Source organism: Oreochromis aureus, linkage group 2 (genome assembly GCF_013358895.1).
Source record: "Oreochromis aureus strain Israel breed Guangdong linkage group 2, ZZ_aureus, whole genome shotgun sequence".
NCBI lineage: Eukaryota > Metazoa > Chordata > Actinopteri > Cichliformes > Cichlidae > Oreochromis > Oreochromis aureus.
The window spans coordinates 25,113,192-25,128,504 of record NC_052943.1 but is presented as its reverse complement, the minus strand read 5'-3'; the positions used below and the strand labels follow the sequence as shown (position 1 = coordinate 25,128,504).

At 41.5% G+C, this 15,313-nt stretch overlaps 1 protein-coding gene across 1 annotated transcript in view; it reads right to left on the bottom strand.

Annotated features, from left to right (window-relative positions):
* The window catches only part of spata5 (spermatogenesis associated 5), a 107,372-nt gene that overhangs the window by 12,336 nt on the left and 79,723 nt on the right, over positions 1-15,313 (bottom strand). The window contains exon 16 of the mRNA XM_031743024.2: positions 7,719-7,883. Within this exon, the coding sequence (XP_031598884.2) occupies positions 7,719-7,883 (165 nt within the window). The remainder of the gene's footprint in view (positions 1-7,718; positions 7,884-15,313) is intronic.

Sequence of the window (15,313 nt, the reverse complement as noted above, 5' to 3'; positions counted from 1 at the left end):
TACCTAGGAAACAGGTTGGGGAAACATACCTATAACTGAAAAAAGTTCCTGTGGGGTTATATTAGGTGTTACCCTAAATAGCACTTACACATCAAGACTAATATGACCTCTTCCTAAAAGATAGAGGAGAAAATGTTGATTTAATGAAGAACATTCAGAGCTCTGAATGCCTTTTCATGACCCCACACTGCTTTTATAATGCTGAGGTCCAGGCTCTGGGGCCAATCGATAAATGATAGCGTTTGATTGTTTGTTTGGTTTTCTGTCCAAGTTTTACTGCATTGTCCATCTGTTTGGGATCATAGTCATGCTGAAAAATAAAGTTATTGCCATTCAGATGCCTAATGGTTTTGCATGGTGGATCAAAAGCTGACAGTACTTTTCTGTGTACCGCACTTTTCGGACCATAAGGCGCACCGGATTATAGGCACAGTGTCAATGAACAGGTCTGTTTTCATACATAAGGCGCACCGGATTATAAGGTGCATTAAGCGAAACAAAACAGTCAGATAAGTCAAACTTTACTCAACTCATTCTTCTTGCTTCCTCCACTTCCGTACCATTGATTCATTAATGTTGCATTCACTCGCAGCTGCTCTATTCCCGTGTTGTTGCAATATATTAATGACTAACCTCGTATTGTGGATGGATTATCTCAGTTGTTATCTCAGACTGAAGTTTGGTCCGTTTACAGCATCCTGCCATGCGATTGCATTTGTCCCTAACCATCAGGAACCCTCACGTTAACTTTTATCGAGTGGAAAAAAAGTTAGCATTCATCCTCCAGTTTCACTGTGTTTATGTTATGATAGCTGTGATAGCTGTGTCACTAGCGATCATGTAGCAAATCATTATATACCATGAGTGCAACTTCAGTAACTGTACAAAAGTCACTGCAGTTTAGTTTTCTGTCTTCATTTATGTTGGACGTGATAGCAGAGCTGGACGTTTTAATTTTTTCTGAAATCTCTCAGTCAGAACATGCTATATCATGTTTAGGTGGAAACTAGCGAGCTAACTTCCTGCTAACGGCTACCTTCGTTAAATTTAATAAATTCTGTTTTCATGTATGCCTGAATGTTAAACTTAATTGTTACACCCGGTAAAGCAGCAACGCTGATCATTTTTATTAAAAATGAAAGAATTTAGACAGTTTTTAACTCTCAGTGATGCTGCAGTGTTTGTTTGACTTTGGGACTTGAAGTGGACGGAGTTTTGGACCCAGATTACTCCATGTCCGTGAGGCTCCTGAATACGGTAGCCGTGATGCTACGACAATCCATCAAGTGGTGCGGCTTCATAGCTTACCAAAGTCGTAATAAAACAATTTTTGACAGATTGTTGAGCACCGTGTACCACATAAATTCGGTTTAAGGTCAGTAAGCACGACCAGAATTCATACATTAGGCGCACCGGATTATAAGGCGTACTGTCGATTTTTGAGAAAATTAAAGGATTTAAGTGCGTCTTATAGTGCGGAAAATACGGTAAATCCATCAATTCTGGCAATCTCTCCAACACCACAGTCCGAAATACAACCCCAAACCATGACAGAGACTCCACCTTGTTCTACAGACAGCTGAAGACACTCACAGGTCTACTGCTGTCCTCACCTCCTCCGTACATACAGAAGGCAATTTGAAACAAAAATTTTAAATTTGGGCTCATCATTACATAAGACCTGATGATCCTTCTGAGACCATTTCTTGCGAGGCTTCAGTGAACACTAGATGTATCGGTCCAATGGATCCCTCAGGTTTTGTATCAGGCCTTTGCTGGATTTTTGCCTGCAACCTAATAACAAGACTTTCAAACACTGTTCATCTGCTGTACAACATTTTTAGACCTGATGCTTCCTTTTTATGTCCTCTTATCCAGTTTCTCAGTTTCTTCAAGAACACAATGATCACAGATACATGCTGCGATATGTATAAGTTCAGTTTTCAGCTGAGTTGGGAATTGCTTGTTAGTGCAAAAATGCTACTTTTCATGCTGAGTTATCTTTGGAATTTATTGTAGATTCAACTGAAGAAATGGAAACAAATTACATCCTCATTTGCCCAAAGTTAAAATGGGTTATCTGTTATGTGTAGACACATCACTGGTTCATCCCTTGCAGTGGGTGCCTTTTTAAATGCTTGAATGATTCATATGTCAGCGTTAAGTGGCTGATCGGGGAAAAAAAAATCATAAAACAAAAAAACAAGAAAAAAAATCTGAAATTTTTACTGTTTTTAAACAAACGCAAAGAAAGAAAAACAAAACAACTTTTGCCCCGATGGCAAACACTCTCATTTTGGAACGAACATTAAAAGAAGAAGAAAAACAGCTGTGAAATTTGATATGGCTTCTTTTTCTTCTTCTTTTAAATTAAGGTACAAACACGGCCTGGAACTGACTTGGTACATCTGACAGGGTGCAATAAATCCCCTGGGTCTTTTCCTGTCAGGACTTGATCAGAAAAAGGGAAAAAAATAGCATCACACTTTTTTTCAGAAGCAAGTTAAGCCCTTCTTCTCCTTCACGACAACACTCCGATTACAGTATCAAATGCTGCTTCTGTTCGGAGGAGTGATGGCAGAGGTGAGGAGGGAAAGCCAGAAGCAATTTTCTAGGATGAGTGTGAGTTAAAAGTGTGTTGAGGGTGGAAAGTTTAGTGGGAAGCTGAGGGCTGTGAAACCAGATGTCACTCCAGGCAGGTAGGAAGACAGGTGATTTTAACAAGCTTCTACGGCTGAGCAGACAACTGCTGTGACCTCTTGAGTGACCTCCACACCTCCTCCTCTCGAGATCCTGCCGCCTCCTCCTCTCAGACAAGTTTGAAATCTCAGACAAGAATGTAATTAAAGTCAAAGCTTCAAGAAGTCATACTGCCAACACTGAAGACTGAATTTTACTGAATTCATCCATTTGTGCATTATTTCTACTTCTATATGAACCATTTTTGATACACTATAATATATATATGTATATGTATGGTAAAATATCCACTAAAAAATGCCAGTTTTAGTGGCTTAATGACTGAAGAAGTTGGATTACAATCAGATGACCTGTGAACTCTGAACCAGATGGATAAATCTGGGGCTAACATGTACAAGAGTTCACCTGAATGCCAGTCTGAAACATACTGGAGACTTGAACATGTGTTTTTTTTTCCTTTTAGTTAAATAAACCCCTTCAACACTGGCATGTCACCAAAATTTATTTAAAAAATTACATTTTACTGAAAGAAAATGTCTCAACATGTCATCCATTCTTTTGAATGAAACTGAACTTTGCAAGGCCAGTGCTGCTGAAGAGTGAACCATTTTGGACTAGCATTCAGCCGTAACCAAAGCTCCATGATGACACCTCTATACGACCAGTAGACAGAGGGAGTGTGAGCTGAGCATGCACTCTAAGGAAGTGCGAACAGTCAGAAGGGAGAAAAAGCAGTGACAGCGTGTATGGAAACTAAAAGTGGACTCTGCTTAGTTGCCTCTAGCTTCAGTAATTATCTTGCTGTTGATTTATGAGGCTCCAATTTGTCCATTTTGGTCCCTGCCAGCATGAGCTCGGTGCATTGCTGACCAGTGCTGTGGCTCACCAGGCTGCTTGCAGCATTACCAGCAAGCATACCCGTCATTCAGTCACATGGAGACGGAGAGGTATTGCTACCCTTAGTGTCCATAGAGTTGCAAAAATTTTGACCGGACTAGATGTGTGGTAGATTATTACAATACTGGCTGAAAAACATACGAAAATATGTTTTCTATATTTCCACTGATTTAATTTAATGTTTGAAAGCAACACAAACATATCTGCTGCTTTATTTGTCATTGTTTTGTCTATGAAAGTAAGAGCGTTTGACACCATTGTTGGACTTTATAACGTGCCTGAAAACCATCAAATAGTTCAGTAAGTTTTATCTTAAGCATAAAAACACAATTCTATTAATGTTTCTAATCCTGTGCAAAAATGTCCCGCCTCATATAAACAAAAGGTTTTTTTTTAACTGTTTATTTAAAATTGGTTTTCTGTCAGTGGGAGGTTTATTCTTGTATGTAGAACAAATTGGATAAAAATAAAAAAGTTAATAAATTGTAAACAAGAACTGGTTGTACTGGCTGATTACTCCCGCCCTCCCCACTTTTTTTGACAGCAAATGTCCTTGAGCTATCAACAACGCAGACGGATCGAGTTTACTGTAAACTGTGGTGGATGTTGCCATTCTGAAGCATTTTAGGATTTATGGAAGAATAGCATGCAGGTGAAAAATCTTTTTTTAAGAGTCCTTCAGCATAAAAGCTGTGTGACTTTTTTGCACAAATGTTTTATTAACGTTCCTGTTAATTTGGGGAGCTAGTCACGTTGTCAGCAATCAACATATATGCATATATCATTTACCGTTAGATGTGCTGTATTTCTTCACTGAAGCTTTGTTTGTTCTTTCTAAACACACATCATCTTCAGTGCTGTGATGTGTTATCTGTATCCTGTTTCCTCACAAACTTCCCCTCAGTGATCAGGGGAGTCTAAAGTTTCATTTAATTTAATTTGATCTATAGGACAGGTACGTAAAATAAAATGCAATGCTACAACAATGGTGAGACCTGGTTTTTTCCACCTATGAACTCTTATCAGCTTGACTGTGGCATGCCTTTGAATTTTTGTGTGGTTTCAAGAGCTCAGTGGCAAGTGACTGCAAACCTCCATTCCACAGATGAGACACTATACCAGAAACCCCGGTGTTAAACACAACACCTGATAGTAAGGGATTGGTTTCCTAACTGCATACCTCCTCCAGGTGTACGCCTGCTTTAGGCTGATTTTTAGGGTGGGGGCTGACAAGTTGGGAAGGAGGGTAGATGAGGAGTCTCTACTATAACCTCCCACCGCATACAGGGATGTCAAAAGTAAAAGACAGTTGAAAGGATAGTAAGGAAAGAGTCGGGTGAAAACAAAACAAAAGGGGCAGACTTGAACCCAGGCCCTAGCAACAGCCTTCAGCATATGGACCACCTGCTTAACCAGGTGAGGTGCACTGACTGAGTATTTGTGTGCTTGGTTAGTGAAATCATCTCAAGTCATATGCTGATAAACTTTTTATCCTAAAAAAATTAAGAAATGTTCTTTGTCCTGTGTAGGTGTGGTCAGCGGAGTTTTGATTGGCAGAATGAACATAAGCAATCAGCCCAAATGTATATTTGTTTTAAACTTCAGAGTGAAGTAAAAAATGGCCTCTTCAGCCAACTGTCTAAAAACAAAAGATATTCAGCATACATCAATTAAACAATGAGAAAAACAGCAGGCCTCACATCTGATAGGAGATGAAAACGTTTGGTCGTTTTCGCTTGTGAAATGACTCACTTCATAATATTTATCAGTGCTCTTCAATCCAGATCAAGGGTTGGGCAAAGCTTGAGGAGTCTTGGTTCATATGACATGTTGTCCAAGCGTAGTGGAAATCAAATGTTGTTTGCAAATGTTCCACATAGCGAAACTGACAGGCCGAATGAGATAATTGTTTAAATATGGGGATAATAGAATCCATCCATCCGTTTTCTGCTTCTTATCAAGGTCCAGGTCACTGGGGCAACAGTCCCCGGACCTCCCTCTTCACAGCCACTTTCTCCAACTTGTCAGACAAGAGACGTGCTTTCTCCACCGTGTCCTGGGTCTGCTACAGCGTGTCCTCCCAGTCGGACATAACTGAAACATCTTACCTAGGAAATGCCAGAACCATGTTTGATGTGGAGAAGCAGAACACCCAGAATGACCAAGGGCTTCATCCTTTCTCTAAGGCTGAGTTGAGACACCCTAATTTCTGCTACCCATATCTGTGATCTCAATCTTTTGGTCACTACCCACAGCTTGTGGCTTTAGATGAAGATGGGAACAATGATCGGATAGTAAACTGACAGCTTCACTTTTTAAAAGGCACTTTATGAATATGTAATTGGGTGCTTGTATTAGAAAGTACTGAAATTGAGTAGAAAGAGTATACAAGCACAACTCCATTCACTACAACAGACTGGTAAAACATCCAGATTACTGCAGATACTGCACCAATTCATCTGTCAATTTTCCACTTCTTTCTTCCACCAGAGACTTGAACTCCACTTTACTTCCAGTTACTCATTCCCATCCCGTTGTAGACACACCACCCTTTTCCACCAGAGAACCATGGCCTCAGGATTGAAGAGCTATTTCTTGTCCCAGCCATTTCACACTTCACTGCAAACCACCTGATTGTAAGCTAGAGGTTGTTGCTCAATTCAGGCAACAGAAGCACATCATCCACAAAAGTCTGACACGAAATCCTCAGTCCACCAGACACACAATAAACTTATGAACAGAACTGGTGGCAAGGGGCAGCCCTGGCTGTGTTTAACACCCACTGGGAATGATAACCAACCTCTTACAGTGGCTGGAAAGAGATGGCACAGTGACCAAACAATCCCAACTCCAATCACCATTCTGCTAAAGCAGGGATAACCGAGCACCTTTTAAGACAGTTTCTCCTGAAAGGCTTGTTTGCTCTTGTACTTGGTTGTTAATGTGTACTAGCAATTTATGGTGTGAAGTGGGTGTTGTTTGAGCCATACACTGAAACCCTGAAGTTCTTAGACATTACCTGACTGAGATGCAACCAAAAAGAATGTCTGACTCATTTGGTTTTGACATTAGCTGGTCTTTAATCTACCAGCTTTTTTGTGATGTTAGATTGTTTATGGCAAAGATGATTACACAGTGGATTCCGGCCTTTGACATGCACTTTCCAAAGTGCACATTGGGTAACTGCGACGTCTAGACCTGATTCTCCTCATATTGTCTTGACTTCATGTGTGAAAAGAGAGATACTGGAAACTTCATTTGCATGCATCTCAAATTATAGCTAAAGAAAAATTGCACGTAATAACACAGAGTGGTATTAAGTGACAAGCATTTTATTTCCTATCACGTCCATAACTTTTCAAGCTGAATTAAAGCAAAGTTTTACAATTAAGATTAAGATCTATAAACTGTATAAATTTGAAGGTCAAGAAAAAACAGGGATTTTAAAAAAAATATCAGAAACTAGATCTTGAATAGGAAACACTCAGTTTATTTTGGCCAAATTGTGATGCACTGTTTTCAAAGCACTGCACAATTTCTTAGAACTTGTGAGTTACTTGTGCCATGGAGAACAGCAGCAATTTCTCTGCTCGAGACAATGTGAATCACGCGGGAGACAAATGCAGAGAGACAAATCTGTTACACAAAGAACTGTTTGTACGATTTCTCCCGGTCTGCTGTGAGATCACGAGGGTGCTCTGTGACACAGTACAGACACGATGCAGACATCACAGAAAAGCACAGTAACATCTTTCTGCAATTCTGGCCACACTTACAATTTCTTATTACGTGCCAGAAATAGTAACAATGGCGTTGCAAAACTGCAATAAAGCATCGATTTCTAAGTCAAAGTTATTCTTTTAGTGGATCGAGTTTGACATGTGGTAGAGAGATGCAGATATCCAAACAATACAGCCTGCTGGGTAACTGTATAGAAATGATCACTTATCTTTACGAGTCATTTTTTTTAGTGTCCCAATTGTCAATTTTAGTAACTGGTAATTTCAAGAATTTTTGTGTGTTTGCAAAAGACATATTGTCTCTAACCTCAGTGATAATTTGAAAGAAGACCATAGTTGTGATTTTATGTGTTGTAAGCACAAGATATTCCTAAAGCTCACCTCAGCTCCAGAATACTTGTCGGTCCGAGTCACCAGGTGGTCAAGAGACACATTTTCAGCGACAGGCATATTACGAAACTGCAGAGAAAATATTTCCTTTCGGGTAGGCGCATCTGGAAGCGGCACGTAGACAATTCGGTCGAGGCGACCTGGACGCATCAGAGCCTGTGGGACAGAAAGAAGACAGACAGCATCTGTTTTAAGGTCATATTTCAAAAATTGCGACACACAAAGGGTTTAAAAAATGTTTCCAGCATTATTGCTTTATTTCAACAGTGTTTCCTTTGTACATCGCCATTCTTATGTCACAAAAATACTGTCAGGACTCTATGTTTCTGACTTTTGACCTTATTGCTGGTTGCTTGTTAAGCTGGGACTCTAAAAAATAGTTCAGTCCACTCCTGAATTGATTGTACGCCTCTTTAAACAGGACTATAAAGCAAATGGCTGATATACAAACTGTGAAATTTGAGTTTTCCACTTCTGGCAGTCACTGTGGAGACAATCTCCCTGTTATCTGATAAACCTCCACTTCCTACAGATCACATCTCTGTGACCCCAAAACAGTCCTTGAGTACCCAAAGCTGCCGCTGTCTTGCTTGTCAGACGTCATTAAGTGGCAGGCGCCTCTCAAACTCAGACAAGCAGACAGACTGACAAATATGTCCTGCCTCCATCTGCTGTCCTCAGCCAGGCCGTGACAAGCTATTTGACAAGCCAACTAGCTGAGGAGCAGTGGGTTTTGGAAAATAAATGAGCACAGTGTGAACTGGCATTTATTGTTAGCAATGGAATGAACTATAAACAGAAAACGAACATCAACTGAAACGCAAAGTTTCTTTGTTGCTATTCTCCCAAGAGTCAGTAAGTCCTGGAGGCCCTGGCTCTGAGCCAGACAGGCCACAGCAGGGCCAGACTCTGGCCTGTGGAGCCGAGACAGGAGATCCTCACAGATGCAAGCCATACAGGAGGCCATGTCAGGAGTGATCAGTGAAGGTTGGAGGGACTGGACAAGCAGCCTTTGAACTGTTAGATTCTGCGCTTCTAACTCTGCAACTCTCCATCACTCAATCTTCTCCAGTCTTTTACTTGCAAAGAGTATGAGCATCTACTGTACATCATGTCATCCTGTATGTTTGAGTAGGAGAACAGAACAATCAGCACATGCTACAAGTTCAGCTAATTGATCGGATTAACTCAAATTCCCAACTAGTGCATAAGCACTCGGTGTAGCTGGGTTTTAATAAGGTTGATATTTAAGTCACTTAACAAGCAGAAATGCCAAACATCTGCAAAACCTATATTTCATATTTTAAAAAAGGGGAACTCTAGGTGCATAGAATTTTCCAGCTTAAAAAAATGTAAGCAAAAAAAAAATATTTTCCGTGTTTCATTTGAAGACCACCTGCTCGATAAGGGTCTTGGAGGAAATTTCAGGTTTGGACTTTTGTTTTACGGTTTGCTATATTTCCCCTCTGGATAGCTAATTCCAGTTTACTGGGGTGATGGATAGTATCCCAGCCTTTTATCTACTGGTTTTCCTGTACATGTGTATGGAACATGAGAGGACGGAAACCGGAGACGAACGTTAGTAGCTACCTTTACGTATCCACAACAGAGTAATGGGTGACAAAGGAGCCGTGGATCATGACAGCAAACGTTCTTGTTTTTCAGGTCTCTCGATTCTTACGCTCAGTTACAGAGAGGTGGGTGGCTATCTGTGACGCTATTGTAACAAAACGGATAGAGAGGAATAACATCACCATCAATCGAAGCAGGAAAGGGGTGGCTGCTGCGGTGACATGCTGGGAGATGGATGGACGGGTGGCTTGAGGGCTGCAGTATTAAATCAAAGATGTAAGGGCTTAAGGCCTAATAAGGTGCATCTGGCAAAGCAATTATAAAGCAGCACCTGTGGGATCAGGTTTGTTATTATGTTTCTTCCTGTGGGTTAATATATATTGTTGGTACAAACCTGCGCTCAAGGCGTGAGGTGATTGTAGTGGGAACTTTAATCTGTGATTGTTTGTCACAGCAAGTCAAGCCTGTTGCAGCACAGAATATCGCATTATGCAGAGGACGTGCCAGGGACACTTCCTGAGTTGCTCTCCCTGGAAGTATCGGGCGGCTGCATGCCAACACAAACCTGCTGACCCCTGGCTAAATAACTCAGTCACTCCCACACATGCTGACAAACACATTCGCATATGCAAGCGTGCATGTAAGCACAGATATATTCCAATAAACTCTCCTCGGACGGATCGTTTTAATTTCCGATCCATTTTCCTAGTGCAAAAACACCACTTTGCACTTTATCAGCTATTAATTCTCTCCGCACACATAATGGAGAAGTGCCTGTGGCTTCCAGGCACTCGGGCTCCGAGGGTTCCAAGACGCTCCCGAAAAAGCAGAGCCGACCCTCAGCTTTGAGACTGCTAAACTCATCTGACTGCCCTGGAGGGAAAGAAAGGCTTTTTTTCTTTCCTCCCAGCAAGAGCAGGGGGCCCATCCATCACTTAACAAGATATACTTCCTGTTCTCAAGGATCCGGGGGAGGTGGTGGTGTGGTGGAATAAGAGGAGGAGGAGGTAGGGAGGGGGGACCCCAAAAGACAAATACTTGGCTTGGCATGTCGGGCAAGCGTTGACGGGCTCTTTTCGTAACGGCATCATTCCACCTGAAGTCTTGGCTCCGCTGGCAGAAGGCAAGAAAAAAAGGAGTCAGGCAAGGAGATGAGAGAGGAGAGGACAAAAACAGCCAGACCAGGGCACTCAGACAACCCACTTGAAAGGACAGCAGGACCAAAGCCCTGCAAACAAACACAGATAAGTGGTGTGGGAGACAGCAAACCACCACAGACAAAACCCAGTTGTATAAATTCTCTGCTGTTCTAACATGAGTCTGCATGACGGATTGCATCCACCTTGTTGCACCACTGACATGATAGGCATCATTACACATGAGCCATTAGTAATTAGAAATGCCCCTAGGTAAAAAATACCAACCACCTTTAAGTCAACACAGAACCATTTATATACCACTGAATCTAGAAGAGTGTGGAGTGTGGACTGCGCCCGAGCAAAATGTATGTTGCAATGCTGAGAAAGTTTGGAAAAACATGTGGATCAGTCAAGCTGATTAAGAAACAGTCCAAAAAAAAGAGAGAGAGACAAGAGAGAGAAAAACTCATCCACGCTTTCTGCGCCAAGTTTCACTGCCGATAACAACAGTAATCATTCCAAGGCATTGCAATCCTCCACAAGAAGTGATTACCCCCTAATGACAGACGACTTCCTATCTGCGAAGGCCGGTACCTCTCCTTAACCAATGAGGAATGCTGGGAATCTTTTCCTTGGAGCGTTGTTCCTAAGCACATTCTTGGCCAGCTTCAATCTGACCCGCTCTGAACTATGTCTACAAACTGTTTACAAACGGACGCCCCCGCAATTCAGGTGTCTTATTCTTAGATAGAAACTTAGACTTGGTGTGACTAAATCAAGATCAAGATCTGCTTTGTTACTCACGACGCCTTCAGATCAAATGAAAAACGAAATGAAACACCGGGTTCATGAAACTGAACATGATGACTAAGTTCTTCCCTGCACATCTGGTGCTATCTCTGTTTTTCCAATAAGCCGTTTTCAGTGGCACTTTTCAAAATGTACAGCATGATAGCAGGCTGTCTGCATGAATGAGAGGTTTGCCTGAGGAGACATGAGTTGACTTTGTTGCCTGCCGAAAGGCATTTGCTGTATGTGGCTTCCTAACCTGTCAGTCTGCAATCCTTAGAGGCCTTGGTGAGTCATACCGACTCGGAGATGGGCCACCCTGGATTTATTCCGAGCACACACAAAACAGAAAATGCAGAAAGCACGATGGGAACACAGAGCTCACAGAAAGGTCAGCTTTCAGACGCAGTAATCTTAGATACAGTGCACTAACCGAATACTAGTAAATAATGTTACCGACTGTCGGGTGTCACTGGTATTCTTAAAGTCAAGATTTTTTGCAACAGCTGTGATTCAGTGGATGTCCTCTTTCAGAAAAATGTGGTTTACAAAGACCCAGCTCAGAAGCAATTTCCACACAAACACAAATCTAGAGCCAGTTTGTTTCTTTCACAGTTTTAGAGGGAGCTTCCTTTTACAGATGAGAGACCCTACTGAGCCTCACATCGATTGTGCAACATGCATGAGTGGAAGACTGCGTGGCATCTGTGTCACTTCCGTGAAATGTGTTATGTTCTGATCCTTCCACAACATGCCAATCATTAATCAAAGTGCATTACCTTTCACTTGCTAAAGTGCAAAAAGGGAAGGAATTCAGTCAGTCACACCTGGGTGTGTGGCATGTCACATGCAGCAGCAAGTCATTAAAAACACTGCACCGGTGTTTTGTGGACTGTACTATGTGCAAAAATCAGGCACCTATAGCCTTAACTTATTGCAGTGAATGCTAGAAGAGTTATAGTTATCTTATGGATATAAATTTATGTTGTTCAATTTATGGGAGAAGGAACGACTTGCTTTCACATGTGTACCACAAGGTGAACGGGAACTGGATTTTTTTAACCACCTGGATTCAACATATTCGTTGTTGTTCCCACTAAACTCTTGCAGAGAGTGGCCTCATTGTATAAAAACCTTTCCAAGTATGTGAAAATACCCTTGAGCTTTATTTCGTCAATCTGATTTATGTCAGAGTACAAAACAAGCTATCAGCCGGTTCTGTTTTTCAAATCCTTCAAATCACGCAAATCCGATTTGCATCTACAGAACATTTTGCGCAACACTTGCTTTCACAAAGGTGACATAATTCTGATCGAGGCCACGCTGTCTTCAGAGAGACACCGGACCTTCTTTATGTCAGTCTTGATTTCGACGTGAGAGAGGATCAGAGAGAACCGGAGCGGAGGGAAAGAGAGAGTAAATCAAGGAGAGAGGGGAGGGGACAGCAGAGCAGAGAGGGATGAGAATGACAGAGGAAGAAAGTAAGTACGCGGTGAGCGGTGGAGAGAGAGAGGTGGAGAGAGAGAGAGCGAAAGAGAGGAGTTGGCAACCGGTCAAAAACATGAGAGGCTTTCACTCTGGATTTTGCCCTTGAGTCAAACTTGCATCCGGCAGGCGAGGCCACCGTGTCCAAGAACCAAATAACTCTGCCGCTGTTAACCCCCGCTGTCTCACATACTCGTGCACAGCCAAGAGGAAGTCAAGATTTAGAGTTTTAAAATAAAGTATAAACCATTTGAGCAAGTAATATTTTCTTTTAGAGAAAAAAAAATGCATTTTTCATCACAGGAAAAGAAAGCCGTTTAGGACAAAAGACACTTTTTTGAAATATTTAAAGTATTTGACTCCAAAATGCGGTATGAACTTTTAATCTTAGGGATGCACAGCATAATAAATCAAGACATTTTCATCAAAGATAATACTTATGACTTTTTATGCCACCAAATAGAAGTGATTACTTCCATTTCTATAGCAGAAACTCATCTAAATTACTATATTTGTATATAAAATCAATGGTGAATGCACCTTAACTGTTGACAGAAATAACACACTGTGCCTACAAGTGTATAAATGGTGTATAGAATGTGTTCCTTCACAAAAGACTCTGGGTTGGGTTCCAATAACACTCACTAATCTAGGGTTTTGTTAAAAGCCTCAATGACTGTTTGAATGCTTGCATTTCTTGTCCTGAAGCACATCTTTTTAGAAATGCCCCAGAGCGCCCAGATTTCAGGAAATTAAATTAGTTTGCTGTTATTATCATAAAAAAATGACCAAAATTTTCCTTAACGCACAGGCAGATGGTGTTTTTTCTAGAGTTTTTTCTTTTTTAAATTTGTAAACCCAGCAGGAGACTCAAAACCTAGAAACAGTGCAGTCATGTGCATGCCCAGTGTAACTGGGCAAATAATTATTACAGAATTAGATGTCCCACCTCTTTTACCTTTTATGTGCGTTGTGTAAGCAGGTAAAGAGGCCGCGATCAGGGAAGGAAGGGGGTAAAGAAGTAGCAGCAGCTGTGTTGTTGCTTCCTTTGGGTTTAGAGGGTGGGGATGGGGGGTGGTGTAAGCCTTACACCCCTACAGCTGTCCTGGAGGTCCATGATTGTGTTGAAACTACACAAAATAGCCAGCCCTCACACCTCAATGAAAATAACGCTCTTTTTGAAAGTAGGTAGGCAAAATAAGTGCATGTATGTGTGTGCGTCTGTGTGAGTGAGTGGGGGTGGTGGGCGGTAATTGTCACGCAGAAAAAAAAAAAGTGAAGAAAAGCAGAGGAAATAAGACCATGACCATGTTGAAAAGTCGACTCACTGGAGCCCAAAATAAAAACGCAGTAAAGCGCCTGCCATAAAACACATGTATGTTTGCTTTACAAAGAGGCGTTTCCTGTGAGCTGTCCACAGTTCACAGTTCAGTTCTATGCAGCCTTGCCTTTGGTGTAAACTCATCAGGGTCTGGTTTCCATAATGTGTGAGCACCCTCGAAACTCCCTGGTCCAGTAGCTGCCTCAAACAAATCAGCAGCCACAGCCAATGAGCAATGTTTTCCTACAGACACTTCTTCTGGCTTAATTCATTTGTCTCAATCGTGACTTTGAGCTTGCAAGTGCTACCGTCACCCTCTGGTAGACTACTGGTATTCTTGTAGAACACATGCTTGTGTGTCCATGTGCGTATGGAGAAGCGCTGATGGTGAAGGAATTGAAAAAAAACAATCCATCCAACAGACACAGCCAACAACAACAACTCAAACCTGGTGATTGCAGCACCACTATAAAATCTGAAACTGTGCCATCGCCCCAAGTTAGCCTTATATAAAAATGTAAATCACTGAAAACCAAATACAACACATTCAGTAAAGAATGTGCGCAGTCTTCATAGTAAGACTGAAGTGATTATTTGATGGAGACATTTATCCACCCATGGTGCAAATAAAGACACACTCACTTTAATGTCATAGATTAAGAAGACTTTCTTATCACATTTCAAATCCACTCACTGTGTGTTTATACACCACTCTGCATTTAATTACTAGTTATTATTAATCTCTGGCTCTCTTTCACAGCATGTCTTTTGTCCTATCTCCCTCCCTTCACCCTCAACTGGTCACTGCATGCCTGCCTCTCCATTAGCCTGGAGCTGCCTGAGGTTTCTTCCTGTTAAAAGGGAGTTCTTCCTTCCCACTACCGCCAAAGTGTTTGCTCATAAGGGGGTCATCTGATTGATGGGATTTCTCTCTAATATTGCAGGGTGTTTACCTAACAATATGAAGTGCCCTGAGGCAACTATTGTTGTGATTTGGCGCTATATAAATAAAACTGAACTGAATTAAAATTAAAGGGAGTCAAGAATGGCAGATGCAAAGATGTTCTACAGAATTTCCCACTAAAACTAAAACATATATATAAAGAATGCCATGAGCTGCTTAATTATCCTCTACAGAGGTAAGTATTTGGCTGAGGACAAAAACATCTTATTGCACCCCCTACCTAAATACATGCATGTAGAAACATGCATCTGTACAAAAACTCCATCTGCAGCAACCATCAACACTTACACACCTCACACATCCCCATCCTGCACAC